This window comes from Epinephelus fuscoguttatus, linkage group LG8 (assembly GCF_011397635.1).
Source record: "Epinephelus fuscoguttatus linkage group LG8, E.fuscoguttatus.final_Chr_v1".
Taxonomy (NCBI): domain Eukaryota; kingdom Metazoa; phylum Chordata; class Actinopteri; order Perciformes; family Serranidae; genus Epinephelus; species Epinephelus fuscoguttatus.
Window position 1 is genome coordinate 11,046,419 of NC_064759.1, and position 20,689 is coordinate 11,067,107.

At 40.7% G+C, this 20,689-nt stretch overlaps 2 protein-coding genes across 3 annotated transcripts in view; one reads left to right on the plus strand and one right to left on the minus strand.

Moving 5' to 3' along the window:
* Positions 1-8,402, plus strand: part of gramd1a (GRAM domain containing 1A) — a 41,777-nt gene extending 33,375 nt beyond the window's left edge. Inside the window, 4 exon segments of the mRNA XM_049584164.1 lie at positions 205-289; positions 3,442-3,549; positions 5,163-5,283; positions 5,483-8,402. Coding sequence (XP_049440121.1) covers positions 205-289; positions 3,442-3,549; positions 5,163-5,283; positions 5,483-5,584 — 416 coding nt within the window. The 3' untranslated portion in view covers positions 5,585-8,402.
* A 1,126-nt stretch (positions 8,403-9,528) lies between these two features.
* Positions 9,529-20,689, minus strand: part of scn1ba (sodium channel, voltage-gated, type I, beta a) — a 29,078-nt gene continuing 17,917 nt past the window's right edge. The window contains exons 3-6 of one of the 2 annotated variants that reach the window (XM_049582525.1): positions 16,445-16,682; positions 12,827-12,968; positions 12,458-12,529; positions 9,529-11,565 (exon numbers count right to left, since the gene is read on the minus strand). In XM_049582525.1, coding sequence (XP_049438482.1) covers positions 12,463-12,529; positions 12,827-12,968; positions 16,445-16,682 — 447 coding nt within the window. In that variant the 3' untranslated portion in view covers positions 9,529-11,565; positions 12,458-12,462. The remainder of the gene's footprint in view (positions 11,566-12,457; positions 12,530-12,826; positions 12,969-16,444; positions 16,683-20,689) is intronic. The other variant, XM_049582526.1, reaches the window with a different exon arrangement.

Consider the following 20,689-nt stretch of genomic DNA (forward strand, 5'->3'; position numbering starts at 1 on the left):
AGGATATTGTAACAGGCTTTTTTCCCCCACTGTTTTCTAATATTTTGTAGGCCAAATAATAAAGTGTTTAATCAAGAAAATAAGGTACAGATGAATCGCCAATGAACATAATTGTTGCAGCCCTAATTTAGTTACCTTTGATAGAAATCTACATTGTAAACATAATGATCACTAAACAACCTGTCTTGTTTTTCATTTTTTCAGGTGGTCAGTATATGAAGCTGGGAGAGCGTTCACGTGGTGGAGGACCCAACAGTATATCCACCATCCTCCTCATCGTCAGCTTCATGTAAGTTCAAGTGTGTGCACTGTGTGTTCGTGGCATTAAGTTTATTAATTACAGCAGACTTTCTAAATCCTGGGCTTCCCCTCTGGCTGTCATAGCTCAAAATCGTTTCCACTTTAATTTTGTACTATACACTGATCAAATTCCAGTATTATGTCTTATCAGTTTTTATAGTACATAATATAGTGGAATTTAAGGAGTTCCTACCTGATCAAATCCCTGGTTTGATTGTATATTTTTGATTATATTGGCTTTCTGCTGTCTCTGTTCTATCCACGTCTGAATGCTCCCTCATTCAGACACATTGGCTATCGATCCTCTGCATACTAACAGCCTCACAATGCCTTTCTTGCTATTTCTCTTCTTTTCCCTTCCTTTCTGCAATACTGCTTGTGAATAGGATCTGTATCAGGTTCGTATAAGAGGCTTTGATTTTTACACCACTGGCTGCATAAATAACAACCATGTAAATGACACAGGAAAAATCCACCCTTTTGATAATCTTAAGGTGCACTCAAATTTAACTTAAAGCACATTTTTGTCTCTAATTCTTCAACACAAATGTTTCTGCTAGAGTGATTTTTTTTTTTTTAAATCTTAATTTGTTTTTAAGTCCATATCTGTTTTTCACAAACCTGCAAAGGACTAGACAAACATTTATTGTAGTTTACTAACAGATACCATCTCTGTGTGTATGTTAGTGCTCTCTGCCATTTAGTTGTCCTTCACATTCAGTCTAAAACACACTTTTAAGTCACTTTTACACTTGTAGTTAAGTTTATTTTAGGGCTGCCCCCTGAGAATGTTCAAGTCAAGCAGCTGTGTTTATTTTATTTCATTTTATTTTATTAAAGTAAACCCACCCCACTTTCATGTTGCGTTCTGGTGCAGGCAGCCACAGACACAGACTCAGGAGCCCCTTTTACACTGCCAGATTTTCCGCAAATATTAGGCCGTTTTGCCGGCAAGCTGCGAGTGTTTATACACACAGAGGAATGGTGAGTTGATCCAAGGCGCCCAATTTTCCGTCTCGTAGGGTAGTCATATTGGCGGAACCCTTTGAGTTTACACAAGGAGGAGCAGGAATTAGCGAGCAGGTAGTAGCAAGAGGGAAAGGGAAACCTGACAGACACTGTAAAGATGAGCAACCCAGGAGACAAGGCATTGCAGATGACGGGATGGTGAGAACAGGCCGACGTCACACACTGAGCTACACGTTTTGTTAGTTGCTCACGCCCCCCATTGCCCCGAAAAAGGCACATTCTGTAAAAACAAAAGTAGGTAGGCGGCAATTTGCCGCACTCCCCAATTTTGTTTTTATACTGCCAATGCTGGAAAAAGACTGATGGGGCTTTCCTGCAGATTTGCACAATTCCTATCTAAAAAGGGCTAGAGACTAAAGCCTGTTTTACACCCACCTGTTTAAGGTGGGTATCAGGCCGGTATGCCACATCATCTGTCCGTCCTGGAAGAGGGATCCCTCCTCAGTTGCTCTTCCTGAGGTTTCTACCTTTTTCCCCCCCTGTTAAAGGGTTTTTGGTTTTTTCCTTATTCGCTGTGAGGGTCCAAAGGACAGAGAGATGGCGTATGCTGTAAAGCCCTCTGAGGCAAATTGTTATTTGTGATATTGGGCTTAATAAATAAAAATTGATTGATTGATCATTGTTCTGTATCACAGTCGCAGAATGGGGAAACATAGTTGTCTAGCTTCTGGTTCACAAACTGAAGTAGTAACAGTGCCGAAAAGTGTCTATATGAATGGGACAGCCGGCAGCGCAGGATCATGTAATGTTTTGACAATATGTTATGCGTGCAACCAATAATGGCAGATTCAAAAAGTAGCTGTTAGCAGTTAGCAGCTAACTCAAAGAAGAAGAACAGAGGCCAAAAATGTCTGCATATTGTGAAAACAATGAGGTGAGGTTATTGCCATGTTACGCCATTGTTAGTGTTTAGAAAGTGCTGCCGATGCCTTTGTTATGTCACACTAGAAGTGTTATGTGTTATGTGCCACACCTGTCACACCTCTTTTAATTCCACAATGCCAGCATGCTGTCTAAAATCACACATGGTTCTGTGTAAAAATGCAAAGGGGATATAAAAAAAGGGACTTTGTAGCAGCCCTATAGCGCGATCTCTGTGTACAACGGGATTAAGTGGGACAGAGGCAGCTGCCCGGAGGAGGTGAGGCTTTGCTGGTCAGGCTCTTAGATAACTTGATGCCGTCTGCTTAGAAGTGGTAAATTAACAGCTCACAGCGACTTAATACAATCCAGATTCTGGTTTGTATTTGTTATCTAGTGTTGGTAAACAATGTCGTTGCACATTTTTGAGCTGTTGTTCATGTGGTTAGCAGGCATTAGCTCAGAGGGCTAACTTGTCTTGTGTACAAGATAACATAGTGTCACTGTCATCCAGAACGTTACGCTAATTCCCCTTTACACTCTCAAACTCTGTATGACAAAAATGGAAAGAATATTAAAATATTCCTAGCTGAATATTTGTGTTATGTGTGATCACTGTGTTGTGTGTGATCACTGTGTATCAGGAATTTTACTGCCCACTTTTTCTTTACCTGATTCATGTACCACCAGTTCAGTTAAGCATTTCCCAGAATGACTTCTAGTAATGTCAAAGAGCAAGATTTGTTTCCTGATGAGCGTTCAACATGAAGATAGAGAGATGAACAGCTTATAGCGGAGCATCCTTCACTCAGCACACAACACATTGTGGTCTATGGCAGCCACTGCCAGAGAAGAAATAGCTATCTGTGTGTGTAATATCTGAGTCTAGAAAGTAGTCCTAAATTTAGGTATTTAACATCTACATTTGATCAGTTATAAACGAGAAAGCCAGCGATAAATTCTGCAGAGGAACACAACATGCAATGTAACGGTAACACTAACATTTGTGTCAGGGTGGATTTTTCCTTCAATAAAATCACATTGTGTTGTGAATAAGTTCTAGGTTGTGATTAAATTGACAAACACTGAGATATTTGTGTGTGCTCACCTCGTGCTGGCAGTATTGTTCTACTGTTGACATCTTATTGATGTTCTCTGAGTGATTTCTTGTCAAAGCAGTTTCACTGTTTTTGAGCATTTTCACAGCAGTCAGTAAATTAGACAGTCCTCTTTTCTCTCTGTCCCTATCAGTCTGGTGGTGCTGGTGGCTCTCAACATGCTGCTGTTCTACAAGCTCTACGCTCTGGAAAGGGCAGCCCATACACTGGAGACGTGGCACTCCTATTCTGTTGCTGACAGGTAAACTCACCACACTGTTTTCCATGCAAATATAGACTCTGTTGTGGTGTTAATTGGCATGTGGTGTCAGGCTTTTGGAGTTATTCTTGTTGGATCTCAGGTGGGAAATATCCCACAGAGTATTAAGTTAATGCAAGGCAACATATCCCCTTGCCTTCTGTAAGGTAAGTAGATGAAAAGCTAATTAATATTTTATCATTATTGACAATAGATCACATGATTTCTAATGCTGAACCCACAAAGAATGATCACCTGATTCTACACAGCATTTTGAGGTCTTTCAGTTCATTGTTTTGTTTTTGTTTTTTTTCCGGGCTGCAAATTAACTTTTGGTTCACTCTCACTGTTTTTATCAGCACTGTTTTCAGCCAAATAGCTAAACACTGCACACAACCTGCCCAAACAGGAGACAGGCAACATTAACAACTAACTAGTAAACATAGTGAAGCATTGAGCTGCCTAAAGGGATAGTTTGGATTTTTTGAAGGAGGGTTGTATGAGGTACTTAGCAGGCACAAGTACCACCACATAAGCTGAGCAGTCCACTGCTGTAGTGGGGTCAGCAACGAAGTGTATTTCAGCCACTTAAAGAAGTTTAAGTGTACGCTAAGTAGAGTATTTTCACTGCTATACTTTGTTGTCAGACAGCCTGTACTAACGGGGAACTGAAGCCATTATCTTTGCTCTCCTCAAAGCCACCGGACACCTTTGACAAAAACAGTATTTTTAACTTAGAGAGCATGGGAATTGCAGGTCCACTGCTACCATGATTGGTCAGTTTGTGTTATTGTGTGAGTTTGGGGTTTCAAAGGGTTAGATTAGATTCACCAAAGCCACACAATAACATAAACTAACCAATACAGGCAGCTGTTGACCAGCGGCTCACATGTTCTGCCAGGTAAAATTACTGTTTTTGTCAAGGGAGTCTGGTGGCGTTAAGAAAGCAGAGAATGGTTTCAGTTCCTTGTCTGAAAGGGCCTCTGACAGCAAGGTAAAGAAGTAAAAGTATTCTAAATATAGCGTACACATGGGCTGATATAGGGTTGTTTTTTGTTTTTTTTTTTGAAGGTTGCTAAAATGCATGTTGCTTCTGCTCCCTGTCTACAGCAGTACATTGCTGAGCTTCTGTAGTGGCACTCCTGACTGTTTCTCCTAACTGGGAGTGTGCTGACCGCCATTTATTGTATGTATTACATTGAATACAGATAAGAACCTTTACAACCCCTTTACAACCCCATTTTAAAAAGTCAGAACTATCCCTTTAAGAGCCACATAGTATCTTTGGGAGTTGGTGGAGACCAGAACAGAGCTAAAAGAGAGTGAATATTGGACTTGCATTCATCAAGTTGAGAAAACCCAGTTTCCGTACCTGGTTGTTTCCGTACCTGCTGGATATGTACATAGGCATCTGTTTGTTAAGAAGCTGATCATTAAAAGAAAATGTGATTATATGTCAGTGTTGAGGTGACAGCTTGTTTGTGCTGCCCCCTTTATTTCAGGTTTAAGAACCATGACCTCACGTCTGCCTACTGGCTATAGTCTGAATTTGTCTTGTTCTCTCCTCCCACTTCTTCCCCTCCTTTTCCTCCCTCCTCCCATTTTCCTCTCCTCAGTCCTTTGCCCCAGACAGCTGGAGAGTGGGCTCAGGTCTTGCAGCTACAGAGGCAATTTCACCAGGCTCAGCTCAGCAAGTGGCAGCAGATCCTGCAGTCCTCTGTCACGCTTCTTGACCAGGTATATGTGTATGTGTGTTTTATTTGTGTGAAGCAAAATGCTTTTAGCGCACCCCTGCAGGGACCAGTCAGCAAGAAATCTCATGCGTCACACAGACTGCTTGTGCTCATAATGTGCTCGCTGCATTATGTAATCCAGTATGTCTCACTCGACCTCTCCCCCCCATCACCCCATCACCCCATCCATGTTTATCCCCCAGATGAAGCAGTCTTTAGAAAAGCTCCACCGGGGCATCGTGGTCCCAGAGGTGCAGCAGGATCCCCCCGATGAAACTCTCACAGAGTCCCTGACTGAGGCCTGAGCCCTGCCTCTTCTGGTTAACAGCTCCCTGCCGTCTCCCATTTCTGAACACACCCTGGTGGACTGGTAGAATAGAAAGGAGACACACAGTTTGCCCTTTGCCTCATCTCCAAATGGAAAACCAGGAGTGGGATACACAGGGGGACCACATTACCCACATCTCTCCTCACCTGACTGACTTGAAATGGCGACGGTCGCCTACAGCCTCAACCAGTAACGATTTCGCTATCAGGACCACAGCAATAATTTACCTACAGCTGCAAGTCACCTGTATGTAGTGTGTGTGTAAACAGGCCACTGGTGGGCCGATTTCAGACCATCCACTCCTCAAGACTCATACAGACATTTCAAAATGGCCAGCTGCATTTCAGAATAACTTCATTTTCAGAGCCCACCATTTTATGACTATCATAGACTTCAGTTCCTCCTCTGGCATTTCACAGGGATCAGTGATTCTGGAGAGTTGGACCATGTCCTCTCAGTCCTGGGAACAGTTAAGACACCTTTGCCGCTAGTGAACGCCTGCTGAAACAAAATGGGGGGACGCCACCTGCTGTGTGGATGTGACCAACAAACACCCAGACAGAGACTGGAGAGGGAGCAGGACGCCTCTCTCGCTCTTTCCATCTGGGATTTGTTCCTCCATGTCCAAGTTGAGCCCCCTCTGAGGCCGTCAGGCCTCCATGAAACAGGGATGAGGAACATTTCAACACCAGACACTTTAGTTTTCACCTTTATTTTTTAGATGTAAATTATACATCTGAAGATGAACCTCAAGCACCATCCCACTCCTCCCAGTCCTTTCGGGGTTTTATCTTATTTCAAAATCAGTGTATTGGATTGTTTGTTAGGACAACGAGCTGCGTCTGACTGGACTGTTACAGTATTTATTATTACCGATGACTTTTGATCTGAAGTCCTGTCCTGCTCTTACAAGAAGTCATTTGGGTATTTTGTGCTCTGATTTGCTGTTGCAGTGCGGACCAAGAGGAGATACACGAGAACAATTACTGGTCACAGCAATAAAGACAGTAGTGATGCTAGTACTTTTTGAATGTTTCAAACAAAGTAGTATATAATAATAATAATAATGATGAATTGTGTGTGAATGTGTGTAGAGGCAGTGAAAAAAAACAAGCAAAGAAGGTAATGACTTGACAGATGTGTGCGTGAGTGTTTATGAGGAGTCCTCAATGTTTCAGATGTTGCATTTTCATATTAGCATTTGTTGAGTTAAGTTTTTTTTGGAGATTTCTCTTTCAAGTTCAGTTGCTCACTCTCTATATCAATGAGCTAAACAGTTCAGGATTTACCAAGACTTGATGAGGTGGAAACCTTAACACCAGAACTGTCAGCTACTTCATTGTCCAACTGGGCCGGACATTTCACAACTAAAGGACCAACCAGATTTTTGTAAGCCCAGGTGAAGAAAAAGGGAATCTGTTTTGCAGTATTGTTTATTTGTGTGTGTGTTTGTAAGATTAATTTGACTCACTTGTCTCTTTTTATTTTGTTTATTTTCTATCTTTATTATTTTGTCGTTTATTTTCAGCCTGTCCTCTCCGTCCACTCGACCTTGGCCTCCGATGATGTGAAAACATCTCACCCATCACTTTGTTTTCTTCTTCTTCTTCTCATTGCTCAACCCCACTCTTTCCTCTGTGCTGTTCCCCTTCATCCAGCTCTCTCTCTGTTTCAATGAAAATGGCGGCTACAGAAGCATGTGGGCCACGCTGTGCATGGCCATCCGCAGATGACAAAATGGTGTAATATTTATTAAGGGAGTGTGGGAGGGGGGGGATTCAGGGTAGATTGAGGGAGAGAGATGGATGAGGAGTGGGGATGAGAATGTACTGTAAAGATGTGATTGTACACCACGCCATGGAGAGAAATGAAAAGTTCTAAAACATGCAACAGCTCCTCGCTCATCTTTGAGTCTGTGTGTGTCTTTACATTCAAAAGACTTGGGTCACATCCACATCAGTGGATTGTGGTGGAATGGTTAATTTCTCTGTACGTTCATCTGTCAGTTATTTGATCCAAAGTGCCTATCACAGTATCCAAAAGTTGTCATATTTAAATTGTTGTCCAACCGACAAAAAAGCAGATAATGACATTTGAGAAGCTGGAACCAGAGAGATGTGTTAGTCAGGTAATCAACTGTCGAAATAGCTTAGAGTTTGAGTTTGAGTCGGTAAACATCATCAAGCAAACAATTATGAAGTGGGATTTATTCTATGCAGAGCCTACGCAGGTCGCCTATGCTGTTTAGAACATCTATACCTGTGTGGTGGTGTCTGTGTCACTCTGCAGTTACACCTCCCAAACACTAGTTGGCAGCAGGGTTTCTGTGAAGTGCTGTAAAGATAAGTTGATTCAAAACACACATTAAACACACATTAAACATGGCTTAATAGAGACGATTTCAAACACAAGTACACAAATCAGCTTCACTATAACTTGCAGCATTCACAGACAAACACTTGTCTTTATCTGGACACTTCTCCCCCACAAATACAGCATGCTAATGTTTTTAGCACAAGCCTATGGCATTTTACATTGTATACATTAGCCTAGCAGCTAGTGGACTTTTTCTCTACTCATACGACGCCAGGGACAACAGCAACAATTTGCAAAATACGGCTCCATTGACAATTCACAAGGTTCACTGACAAAACAACTGTCTTATACTAAACATGTTTTCCAAACAAATATAACATGCTAACGTTATTAGCACAAGCCTATGGCATTTTACATTGAAGCCAGGATAAATCCCAAAGTATAAATCCCAGAAGGATACATCACACACAAGACTTAAACTGTTATTTTTGTGGATGCTTGTCTTCACAATTTATTGTTTCTTATCTGTGAAATAAAAATATGTTGAAGTTTTGTTTCCACTGAGGGAAATGGTTTCAGCTTACAGAAACAGACAGGAGGTCTTTGTCACCATGACGTGTAGTTACAACAGGCTACTGTACAGGGTACGCCGAAGGCTCTACATCTCTCTTTCCTTTCTTCACTGCCAAAAAAATTACTCTCTAAAAAAAAAAAAAAAAGTATGACTGTGACTTCATAAGCACATTTCCAGCCATAACTCAAGAATTCATACACTAATTATGCCAAATTTTTACAGAAATATCAGGATAAAATGATGAAGTGGCTTGTTATATCCAAAAGGTCAAAGGTCAACTTCACTGTGACTTCATAATATTATGCATAAAATGCTTTTCTGGCTATTACTCAACGTCATAACTCAGGAGCAGCAAATCTTGGGTGTCCATCTTGAAACTGTGCTGATAGTGTAGATCTCCCGCATTGCCGGGTTGAAGATTTGTGTGAGGCATTCACTTTTTGTCGAATTTGTAGCTTTTCTGAAGCAACATCCATATTTGAGGCATTGTCTACTGTCATGGCTGCAAATGAGTCTGGACAGACATACTGTCCTTGCAACTTGACTGGTTGGTGGAGGCATACAGCTGGGAGGTGGTGATTATAGTTCGACTCAATACGAGTACATCTGACTACTTTTAAGTCAACAAAATAAAGGGTAGATGAGGCTTTACATCAGCATTTTTTTGTCCCTTGATGTCTGGACATCATATTCTGAGGGGAGAGAGGGCGTGTGTTGGGATATTTCCAAAACCTTGTCTACGACCGTGACTGTCATCAACACGTTTTACTATGTGAAGAAATCCATCTGATCCCCTGTACAAGTTAAACCACATCAGTAAATACCTCATGACCGTGTGAAAAACATATACTTGCTGGTGTTAATGAATAACTGAAAGGGTTTTGGAGGAGCATTGTTTGCCTAAAATCAACATGTTTAAAAAAAATGTGTGAATGGAAATGAACTTTAAGTGCGAACCGAGGACACGTCAGGCTGAAATCCCCAACACCTTCCATTTATATAAGACCGAAAGAATTAAAATGACACACGGCTGATTTTCTCAGCAATTTTATTTTTTTCCTGTGCATCACCTTTTTTTTTGTGGCAAGCAACATTTTCACACCTACACATAAAGTGAAAACCGCAGTTTTATTCACGTGGACACAAAGCAGACCAACAATGTGGGGAGCAGTGTGGTTTTCATTTCACTGGTTTGTTAATCTGTGCAGGAAAAGGCATTTAGATGTTAACTGATGCAGCATACCAAGAAAGTAAATCACCCAGTAAAGCAGTGTGTAGCATTGCTTGCGATATCATTTGTTTTATCTTTTTTCTTTTAGTTAGTATCTTATTGGACGTTCTGTTTTTATCCTTTGCTTATTCCATCAGTTAGCATGCAGTTCCTCTGTATTATATTCCTGTGTATGTGTGTCCCCTTCTCAGTATCTTAAAATGTATGGAACTCAGCTTTGGTACAAAAGAGATGAACAGTAAGCATGCAGAATGGCAGTGTTTCGCTGCCATCTAATGTTCACTGATAGTCAGTGACAGGCTGCCTGGAAAGAGAAATCAGGACAGCTGCTTTGTGACAAGGCTTCAGCTCTTTCTTTTTTGGTTTTCACTGGCTTCACCCTGGGAGGCACACTGGACAGGTTTTGTGGTACATTTGCCCACGGCAGTTGGATATTAAGTATATAGCAATTAACCAAGCCCTTAAGTTTCTACAAAAACACTAAGACATTTGTGTGAAATTACACATCAGTGGGGAAGTTTCCACTGTAGACAAATTTACTTTAAAAACACTTCAGATAAATTGGTAAAGCTGCATTTTTTTATTTATATATTCATTTTTGGTGTGCTACAAATTAGCCTGGTGGAAGTGGGCGTTGTCTTTTCAAATGTCACAGGAAGTCACACATGGGCTGCAGGGCCTGTTTTTGCTCTTCACCATCATCCGAGTGAACTCTGTATAACACAGCTAGTTTTAACAGGGTGGCAGTCTTCTGAAAAGGCTTTGATGAAAAGGAAATTCCACTAAAATTAAAGGGACATTTTGGTTGTCACTAGTGACATAGAAATAATAGTTAGCATGTTAGCTGTTAGTCTCGATACAGCCATATGTTAAGAATGTTTAAAGACATAAAATAAAAGGGTTAGTTGTGTTGTCAGGAAGGACTGAACCGCTCACGTAAGTGTCCTATAAGTTTAGACATTGGCTTAATATGTGGCCACTGCTAATATGATGGACGGGTGCTGTATTCTTGTCCTTGGTATTTCTTATTTAATGTCTCCCATTTTGGTCTAAATGCTGTTTCCTGACACGTTTCAGGCTGATTTGGGGGAAATTCTGCTAAATACTTGTTTTTTTGGCATTTAATTAAATTAAAAATGAATCATTGAATATATCTGGACAAATTATCAGCTGTTGTAGCAGTGTTTCCTCTGTACTTTCCAGTAGTGTTTCATCAGAACAGTGAGATGTTTTGTAGTCAAATTAAGTCTTACCAGTGTTCAAAATGAATCCTTTAAAAACCTTTTATATATATTTTGGCTATGACAATGTTGATTCATCATTTTTATGTGGAACAGCTTAATAAACACACAGAAGAAACACTGTCACAGGTTCAGGAGAACGCTTATCAGACTAACTCACATCAGAAGCATGATGTTGGTCATTTTGATTAGCTCGAAGCATGCAGATAGTAGATATACAATGTAGGCCTATAATATATAACATTATCTGTGCATATGTGTACACCTATATACAGTTCAACCCTCTCTCTCTCTCTCTCTCTCTCTCTCTCTCTCTCTCTCTCTCTCTCTCTCTCTCTCTCTCTCTGTCCGTCCCTTTGCATCACGACCTGATGCGTCCCCTCAGTCCCTCAAAACCAGATAAAATTCAGTCCTTGTCATTCTTTTGCAGAAAGTCACTTAGGAGAAAACTTTCAGCGGAGATCTTTCTCCTCTCTGTGGTTTGCTTTTTCCATCATGTGGAAAGGAAGGCGGGATGTGAGTGGCGGTGAGAGGAGAGGGCATGAAAGAGGGAATGTGAGATTCCTCAAGGTCACAATCTTGAAGACTTCCTCGACCTGAATGAAAAAAAACAAACATAAAACTGTGAGGACAATGAATTCGTAACAGTCATAACATGCAGTAACACGTCACCTTTTCTCAAAGCGCAAACAATAACGCTGGTTTGTAGAGAAAATCTAAAATGCATTGAAGGGTTGTCAAAGAAAACACAACATAATATTTTATTTCTAGATAAAAATAAACTTGTACTAAATTAAAGAGGCATTTGGCAAGAGTCCAAAGGGGAGGCCTAAAAACATAAGTAATGCAATTTCATTGAGCAGATACATTAAGTAATTTAAGGGGACAATTTATCTTAATAGTTTGAGGCTAACTTCATGTTAGCAGGAAAACTGTTTTGTCCAATGTGCCGTAGCTCCATCAAAAATAGACAAGGCATATATTTTTAACATCCTCTGAAACATGCTGCGGCATGTTTGCTTAAATTACAATTGTCTAGAGTGGCTGCGATCAGCTCAGGCTGCTTGCCGGAGATCTTTTCTAGTTGAATCTGCTGTCCTGCATTTGCTCTGAATATAGGATAGGCTCTATCTACTTATTGCATATCTCCTTCTTTAGTTAAATGATTTGGTTACTTTGGTAGGTGACTCAGTCATTTTAAAGATCCAAACGTTGAACGTGGCTTGCTGGCTAACTACAGATGCATGTAGGCTTAAGTAAAGTTGGCTAAAGCAGAGGTCCCCTACCTGAGCTACTATCTCAGATGTAATATTCTGTATTGGAGAATATATATTCCAAAGAAAACAAACCATTCAAGTACTACAGGGATGCTGATTTTTTTTTTTTTTTTACTTTCAACCCAGTACACTGGTGGCAACAGTGCAACAAGTGTAAACACATAAGTACAAGAAGATTCAGACATGATGTTTAGTGAGAATCCAGACCTACCAGTGCTATTCTGCCACTTGTACACCTGCACAATTATCTTTACTTTCCGATGCTATAGCTAAATACTCCGCCCTGAAGGAAAGAGAGTAGTGGAAAGGAGAAACAGGCAGTCAAGATCAGTGAATCAGAATCAGAACAAGATGTCAGTTCAGTCAAGAAAAAAGGAAAATGTTTGCTATTTTTGAAAAGAGCAGAGTGAAACAGATTGTGTCACTGCGTCCCAAACAGTGTCAGGAAGGAAAAACAAAGGTGATAGCGGTTGGTGTGAAGTCGTGACATTTGGACAGCCCAGCAGGATCTGAAAAGGAGGACTGGCACTGGAGAAGAGGCTAGCTGTGTTTGTTTGTGTGTTTTGAAGTGTTAACTCACGCGCTCTCTCTCAGAGCTTCCTCTCCTGCTGCTGCGATCTTCCTGTAGCAGTAGATCATCTCAACCACAAGCCACACCTGCAGTCCGATGATGGAGACGTACATCATCACCTCAGACAAGATGGATGCCAGTCCTCTGGTGACTAAAGAGACAGAGAGGGAGATAAGGTGAGATATATTGTATCAGTGTGCTTATAGAAAGGGGGTGGGATTTAATTTGTACCATGAAAAGGATGAGGGCTGCCCAGACCATACATCTTTTAAATGATATGAGTCATAAGTCACGACCTTCTGGCCTGAATTACCAAGTCATAATTCACTGCTGCCTAAATCCTGCTGCACATACAGTTAAAGGGATACTTTGCCGATTTTCAACCAGTTTTGTTTCACAACACTGTGGCTTGGCAGGTAATCAGAGGTGTAGCTGAGATGTGGCCCTGCTCCCAAGCCTAAGTTAACAAATTAATTTCTTTGGCCATACAGCACCAATATCAAAAGCATGTATGTCTTTCTTGTTGATATTGTGAAATCCTTGAAGCCTACAAACTGTCCACTGGATGTTGTTCCTACCAGAGTGCTGAAATCAGCTCTTAATACTGTAGGGCCTAGTCTTTCAGTTTTAATAAACACTCGCCTGAGTTTAGGAACTGTCCCAACTGCTTTTAAACATGCCGTAGTTAGGCCCCTTCTTAAAAAACCTCATCTTGACCCCTCAGTGTTATCTAACTTTAGACCTGTTTCTCATCTGCCTTTTCTTTCTAAAGTGTTAGAAAAAGCTGTTTTTATACAATTGCAGTCTTTTCTAGAAAACAACTCTATTTTTGAGAAATTCCAGTCTGGCTTTAGGTCTCATCACAGCAGTGAGTCTGCTCTGTTAAAGGTGCACAATGATCTGACACGGTTGACCATACAGTCCCCTTATCACGCCTGAACTACTATGTTGGCATTCATGGCACTGCACTTAAGTGGTTTATGTCTTATTTATCTGATAGAAGCTTTTCTGTAAGCTTGGTGACCTGTCCTCCTCTAGTGCCCCAGTTGTGTGGGGTCCTACAGGGTTCTATTCTTGGCCCTATGCTTTTTTCATTATATATGTTACCACTTGGGTCAATTATAGCCAGATACAATCTATCTTTTCACTGCTATGCAGATGACTTGCAAATCTATCTGCCATTGAAGCCAAAAGATAATAATGCACTAAGTTCCTTACTTGACTGTATTGTTGATATCAAGAATTGGTTAACTCAAAATTTTCTTCATTTAAATGAGGATAAGACAGAGTGCAATGTGTTTGGGGATACTGGGACGACCAGCTTGGGCGCCTTGCCTTCTACATGTAGCTCTAAGGTCAGAAATCTGGGGGTAATTTTTGACAACCATTTAAAATTTGATAAACAAATTGACAATGTTGTTAAGACAAGCTTTTTCCAACTATGTCTTTTAGCCAGAGTTAAAACATTTTAAGCTGTCATGACCTTGAAAAAGCCATTTATGCTTTTATTAGTTCTAGACTCAACTACTGCAATGCACCGTATATTGGCGTCTCCCAGTCTGCTCTTAGCCACCTTCAACTTGTGCAAAATGCAGCTGCCCGCCTTTTAACTAACACTAACAGACGAGAGCACATTAGTCCTGTCCTTTATTCCCTCCACTGGCTTCCAGTTCGTTTTAGAATTGATTTCAAACTTTTAATGTTTGTCTTTAAAGCTCTTAATGACCTCGCCCCATCTTATTTATCTGAGATGCTAGCTGTGCGTGAGTGTGGCAGGGCTCTGAGGTCCTCTAACCAACTCTTGTTGGAAGAGCCCAGGTTTAAATACAAACACTGGGGTGACTGAGCTTTTTCTGTTGCCGCACTCAGGCTCTGGAATAAACTCCCCACTGACATACGTCTTGCCTCTGACCTGAGCCTCTTCAAATCTAAACTTAAAACTTGTTTATTTAGGATGGCTTTTAATACTCAGTAATGTGATGACACTCCTATTTTATTTTATTTTATTTTATTTTATTTTATTTTATTGTTTTATCCTTTTATTTGTTGTTTTTTGTATTCGTGAATCTGTTGTGTGTTGTGTTTTTAATTGTTTTTTAATCTCTTGTGAAGCACTTTGATTCACCTGTGGTCGTTGTAAAGTGCTATATAAATTAAGCACATTACATTACATTACATTTTTACTGCATGGACAGCCTGGTTTTATAAAAAAGACCATCTTTCCAGCAGTGGAAGACTTCATTAAGCTATCAAACGTCCACAAGGGCTGAGTGTTCTGCAGTGAGAGCCCCACAGGTTACAGGAAGCCTGGCAGTAAAAACAAAACAAAACAAAACAAAAAAAAAAACACTAGTTAATCAGCCTGATTCAAGTGATGAGATTCAGTGGATCGAGCACCGAACCTTGAGGGACACCTCTGTGCTTATTTAGGTAGTTGACTCACAGTTACAGTTTTTTTAACCACTTTGGGGCAGAGCAAGCTATAAACACAACATATTATCATCATATGAAGCTTAGCATAAGTTCAATCTGGAAGACTATTCTTTTTCTATACCACTCCCACCACTTCCACCAATCAGATGACTGTGGGTGTTCCCTCTCCTGGTTAGCCAATCAAACTCATGATCTCCCTCAGCCATTCATGTCGCGGCTGCCAAACTTTAAATCTGTTCTCCTCTCTGCTCCTGTCAGCTGTCATTTTACACACCCTCCTCCACCCAGTTCGCCGCCAGTCACCTTATCCAGAGCCCAGGACAAGCCCATCAAAAGTCCTCTTCACATCCAGATCCTCAGCTCCCTCTTCAACTCATTACAACCAGCATCTAGACTCCATAGGACGGGTTCCCTAATCTACTACGTCTTTACCACCTTCTTGGAATATATGACATCACAATGGGGTCTAATCGGTCAAGACTTTTAATATTTCTCATGTAAATACATATTCTTTTCTCTCAGAATGAGCTTTTCCTGATTGAAATTAAGTCATCTTTTAAGTTAATACTGCAAACCTGTGGCTGCCTTGTGAATGTTCACTCCCCAATTACCTTTGTTTTTTGTCTCCATCACCTCCTGAGGGAAATAACTGGCAATTTATCAGTAAAAGGTTCACAATGTTCAAGTTTTCTCTCAGCTGTTTGGTGCTGAGCAGGTAGTGTACCATTGTTTTTTGGAGGTTTTTTTTCGTTTGTTATAAACAGCTACCTGAATGCTGTGAAACAAAACACTAAAGCTGAAGGTGGGAAATCCAAAATGAAGAGCTGAAAGATGCTCTGTAGCGCTGAGGAGAGCAGTTATTGACTCAAAATACTTATTAAACCTGCACTGATTAATTGTTTTCAATGTTCTTTAGAGTTGAGGGGGAACTGCAGAGTTTGAAGATAATTGTTTGTGTGTTTTTGACAATGAACAACCCCTTTTGATAATATAGAAATATTGATTAAAGCAGTTGTAATTGAGTGTTGCTATGACAGCAGAGTTTTCTGGGCTGCAATAAAACCTCTAGGAGTGTCAACACCACTACATGATGAACATTAGGGCCCTGTCTCTTAAAGCAACTGGCTAATTCAGTTTCCCTTTTCCCTGCTCAAACATTCAGTAGGCTACAACATCCTTCCCCTCTGTCCTTACGTCGTGGCACCACTTTCACGGAGATTATCTTGGTGGCGTTGGTTTGAAACTCGTAGTTCGGATACATGAGGGTGCGGCTGAACGTGCACTGGTAGGTCCCCGTGTCATTGAAGGTCACATTGAGGATGTAGATGGAGCCATCCTGAAGGTCGTCTGTATGCTTGCTGCCATTCCAGTCCAGACGATCGTAGAAACGTGAGTCACTGATGTAGGGCTTTTTTTCTTCATAGCTGTATAACTGAAAGAGAAGTACAGAGAGGAATGTCTTTGAAAAGGAGGCGAAGAGAGAAGTAGAGACTGTAAATGTTCAGCAGAATGAGAAGGGTTACAGGCATAGGAGCATTAAAAGAAAATACTGGTGTCCCTGTGTGTTGTAATCCATTTGCTACAAATCATGTAAGCTTTGCATTGAGGCAAAGGTTTTGGCTGATGAACATGCAGTTCACTCCAGTATGCAATGACACTTTTAGTGCTTGAAACATGCTTATACCTCCATGGGGAATGAGGTTGTGTTCTGTATTTCTGTTACTGTCAACAACAACGAGTTAATCCATCTCTGACTACTTTCTGACGTCTCAAACCTGCCTGTGACCCTCAGTCCATTGGCTCCTAATGACAAAAAGAGCCAGAAATACATACTTTCATTATTAAATGTGCGGTGTGTAGGAATCATAGGATTTAATGGCATTTAGCTGTGTGGACTACTGATTGCAACCAGCTGAAACTTCTCCCATGGACTCACACATTCCTTCAGTGTTCATTGTTCAGGGTTTTTGTTTTTTGTTTTTTTTACCAGGAGCCAAATTATCCACAGAGGTCTCCTCCTCTCCAAAACAAGTGGACAGGGTTATTCAAGCTGGTAAGACCACTGACCAAAGCAGTTTGACTTTAGAAATCTGCAGTTCTCCAATGCTCCTCGGAGCGCTGCAGATGGCTGCTAGCTCAGCTGCTAATGTGTGCTCACCTTTTTTCTCTGATAACTTGAGATCCAGACATTTAGGAGGTTTTTAGCTGGAGCCTAATTATTTGCAAAAGGACACTTAGGCCGACTTTCCAAAACAAATGGACCCAGTGATATAAACCAGTAAAAACAGTGAATAAAGCAGTTTCATGTTAAAAAATTGGTGTTTTTCCAACCGCACTCATCACAGAGGGGCTGCTAACTATGGTGGTTGACACGAATAGGTGAATGGCCCTTTCTAGAGCCAGTGTTTGGTTTTTCTGTTCTGGGCTACTGTAGAAATTTGGTGGTGCAACATGGCAGACTCTGTAGATGAGGACCTGCTCCCGACATAGATATAAACAGTTCATCCTAAGATAACGATTCTTATTTTCAGGTAATTATACACTACAGAAAACATACTTATTATATCCATTTCTTCCAGTGTGTCCCCCTAAATCCTATACACTAGCCCTTTAAAACAAAACATGAATTCACAATAGCTGTGACCTTCATGCCAAATTTCAGCCTCCTAGGGCAGTGGTTCCCAACTGGTGGGTTGCGGTCCAAAAGTGACTCACAAACATGTCAAGCTTGTAAAAAAAACACACTTTAGTTTTAGGTACAGTGAATTTCCAGCACAGAGCTTTTATTATTAGATGCTGTTTCCTGCTGTAGAGTGAATGACTATTAGACAGCTACTTGACAGAGACAGCAAGCTAGCTTGACGACATGGCCAAACACAAGTATGACACTGAATATATTAAACTGTGTGGTGCTTGAGCTAATGACTAAGGAGAAATCTGGACCTTGTGGCTGGACCAGTTGGGAACCACTGTCCTAGGGCAAAAACTGGCTATCAAAGGGTGGGGAAATTTTGGTGGACCAACCAATCAACCAACCGACAGAGCGAGCTACAGAGCTGCTGGTTGCAGCTAAAAGGCATAAAACAAACTGATTGTTCTGTGTCGATGACTGAATATTCATACAAATACACGGCCAGTCTCCCCATCACCACTGCTGGTGATTTTTTTGTATCGACTGAGCTGCAGTTACGACCTGACCTCTGCTCTTCCTGGTGAATTAGTGGACACAGATTCTAAATGGCAGCAGAAGGCTAATGGGATCTCTCCCGCTAAAGGACTATACCGTAATGGCCTCTTTGCTTTGCCTGGTGAGGACTCCTTAGTTCAGCAAAAGCGCTGTCTTCCAGTCGACACACGAGGGAAAAAAAGCCTGTCATAAAAAATGCAAGACTCTGCTCTCTCTCATGATAAATGCATTGCAGCTGTTTCCCAGAAAAGAAGACAAATGACCCTGCTGTGATGGATGTATTTGGGGCTTTATGCTGATTACTTTAGTGGATACATGATAACTTATTAAATCAGGGAGAAAATTGCTGCATTTGATGTGGTGGACATTAGTTTAATGGTGAAACTATCAACATTTCTATGGAAGCGAATCGTGACTAATATTTAAATTAAAATGTATTTGCAGAAATGCTTTTTCATTTTAAGATTGTGGCTGCATTATTTGACTCATAAATAAAATTAATCATCAATCATCCTATTTGCATTTTAATTTTCTTCTTCAAGACTGCTCATTCTTTTACTTAATTAAAATGAAAAAGAAAAAGTCATTTGAGATTTAATTTTCAAAATATGCTATTTCATTTTCGTGGTCTGCCCTGCAAAATAGTGACCATAATTCGAAAATGATTTGGCAATCTGAGCGGCGCAGGAGAGTGACGTCAGTAGCCGCTCTTCTTCAGCTAACCATGGTGCTACCCATCTAATACGGTAGGGGGCGGTGTGCACATTTGATATATGGATGCATCACAGATCATGGCGCTCCCTGAGATTGTGCTTTCTAAACATCGGAATTTCCCAAAACTGAATAAATACCACACATAGCAACACAAAACTGAAATGAAATAGCAATGTCTTCTTTGTTTTCTTTTTGATTATGGCCTAAAATGTGCAGTCTTGAAGAAGAAAATGCAAATGCAATAGGTTGATTGATTATTCATTTTATTTATGAGTGAAATAATGCAGCCACATTCTTAAAATGAAAAAGCATTTCTGCAAATGCATTTTAATTTTCAAATTTTACATTTCAAATTGAATTTTGGAATCTATTTGCTGGGGCATATTTTGAAAATTAAATCTCAAATGACTTTTCCTTTTTCATTTTAATTAAGTAAAAGAATGAGCAGTCTTGAAGAAGAAAATTAAAATGCAAATAGGATGATTGATGATTATTTTTATTTATGAGTCAAATAATGCAGCCACATTCTTAAAATGAAAAAGCATTTCTGCAAATACATTTTAATTTAAATATTAGTCACGATTCGCTTCCATACATTTCTTCCAGTATTGACTATGCTGATTTACATAATTTCCAATTTCCCCCAAATTTAAACCACAACCACACAGCCACTTCCTCGGCTGCAGGCTTCACCCTCATTAGATATGCCAGAAAATTTAGGGAGTGGGTTTCCTTCATCAGGCCTTTTTTTCAGGAAGTTTAGGGTCACAGCCCAGTTACCAGAGGCAATTGTTGGCATTGTACATTTCCGCAAACGCATGAATACTTTACGTTTGTATGTTTCAACATATCATATCAGCGTTTCCAAAGTGACATAGTATATGAGCTGACGACTGTTTGAGATCAACAAACAACAAAACCAGTTGTTTTGTAGTGACCCATTGCTGTTTTTTAACCAGGTGACAGTGTTATGAGTTTTATTTAGATATTAGCGGCTTCTCCAGCTGTGATATTGCCGCCAAAACTTTATTTTTTAAGCCTAAACAGGATCTTTTCCGCACCATAACCAAGTGGTTTGTGTGCCTAAATCTAACCACACGTAACACAGCGCTGAAATGTAAAGTTTCAACGTATCTGCTGCATAATATCGTACAAATCAAAGGTACAATGCCAACATTTTTTCTGGCAATTGGGCGGCAGTTTAAATCTCTGTAATTTTAGTCTTAAATGTAATACAGAAACAAAAGTTCAGCCTTGTTCAAACATTACGCTGTGTAGGATATATGTTTTTCTTATCTTCTGAGAGGTGATGTTCCACGTCCCTAGAGCCAGCCCCGGTACCTGACCCTGCCTGCCGCCCGGCACATGATGCACCTGACCCAGATGCCCATCCCTGCGGGAGGTGGGGCCACAGGGCGGCAGCTCCATGATGTTTTTTCAGGCTGAGCCAGACTGGGCCCCATGGCTCAAGGCCAAGCCACCACATGCTCACCTGTCAGCTCTGGAAGGGAGGCCCGGTATCTCGATACTGGGTAAAG